This window comes from Malurus melanocephalus, unplaced genomic scaffold (genome assembly GCF_030028575.1).
Source record: "Malurus melanocephalus ecotype Western Australia unplaced genomic scaffold, MMel_1.1 scaffold_2131, whole genome shotgun sequence".
NCBI classification, from domain to species: Eukaryota; Metazoa; Chordata; class Aves; order Passeriformes; family Maluridae; genus Malurus; species Malurus melanocephalus.
The window spans coordinates 12,407-13,766 of NW_026625363.1; the positions used below are offsets into that span (position 1 = coordinate 12,407).

Here is a 1,360-nt window from a genome sequence, read left to right on the forward strand (position 1 = left end):
GCGGTGCCATCCCCGTGCTCGCGGAGCGGGTGGCGGTGCCGGTGCTTGTCCTCCTGCACCTCCAGCAGGTCCAGGTGGCTAACGTGGCCGTGGCCCAGCTCGTCGTGCTGGATTTGGACCACCTGCACCCTGCCCAGCCCCAGACTGCCCAGCAGCCTCGCCAGCCCCTCGGACGGCAGCGTCCCGTTGGAGCCGTACTGGCCGAAGAGCTGCTGCAGGTAATAGCCGTGCTCCTGCGCCGCGTCCTCCGGTGTCGCCGGTGTCGCCGGGGAGCCGCCGGTGCCCAGAGCCACCAGCCCCAGGACGCGCAGGAGGAGCGCGGGGGCGGTCATGGGGTCGGATSCTGCGGGGGACAGCGGTGGAGCGGTCACTTGGAGGGGTCAGCGAGGGTCACTCACGGACCGGGGGGGTCTCTCGGGGTCCGTAGGTCCGGTCCGCAGGGAAAGCGACACACGGAAAGTCACCTCCCGGGGCTGGGGGGTCTGTCCGGTCACCCCACGGTGTCACCCTCCTGTCTCTCCCGGTGTCACCTCCCGGGACGGGGGGGTCACTCCGGTCACTCTCCCGTCCGTCAGGCCGGTCCCCAGGGAGAGCGACACACGGGAAGTCACCTCCCGGGACAGGGGGGTCTGTCCGGTCCCCTCCCGGTGTCACCCTCCCGTCCGCTGGTCCCCCGGGAGCGCGACAGCCAACCCCGGTGTCACCTCCCGGGGCTGGGGGGTCTGTCCGGTCCCCAGGGAGAGTGACAGACAACCCCGGTGTCACTCCCGGGACAGGGGGGTCTCTCCGGTCACCCCCCGGTGTCACCGTCCCGTCGCTCCTGTCCCCAGGGAAAGCGACACACGGAAAGTCACCTCCCGGGGCTGGGGGGGTCTGTCCGGTCCCCTCTCGGTGTCACCCTCCCGTCCGCTGGTCCCCCGGGAGAGCGACAGCCAACCCCGGTGTCACTCCCGGGACTGGGGGGTCACTCCGGTCACCCTCCCGACCATCAGTCCGGTCCCCAGGGAGAGTGACAGCCAACCCCGATGTCACTCACGGGACGGGGGTTTCTCTCCGGTCACCCCCCCGGTGTCACCGTCCCGTCGCTCCTGTCCCCAGGGAGAACGACAGCCAACCCCGATGTCACTCCCGGGACAGGGGGGTCTCTCCGGTCACCCCCCGGTGTCAGTCCGGTCCCCAGGGAGAGTGACAGCCAACCCCGATGTCACTCACGGGACACGGGGGGTCTCTCCCCGGTGGCACCGGTCCCCGGTGTCACCTCCCGGGACGGGGGGTTCTCTCCGGTCACCCCCCGGTGTCACCCTCCTGTCGCTTCTGTCCCCAGGGAAAGCGACAGCCGGCCCCAGGGTCACTCCCGGGC

The 1,360-nt window shown here is 71.2% G+C and overlaps 1 protein-coding gene across 1 annotated transcript in view; it reads right to left on the reverse strand.

The window, feature by feature from the left end:
* SLC39A5 (solute carrier family 39 member 5) overlaps positions 1-342 on the reverse strand; it is an 8,047-nt gene extending 7,705 nt beyond the window's left edge. Inside the window, exon 1 of the mRNA XM_057388580.1 lies at positions 3-342. Within this exon, the coding sequence (XP_057244563.1) occupies positions 3-332 (330 nt within the window). The 5' untranslated portion in view covers positions 333-342. The remainder of the gene's footprint in view (positions 1-2) is intronic.
* Positions 343-1,360: the final 1,018 nt, after the last annotated feature.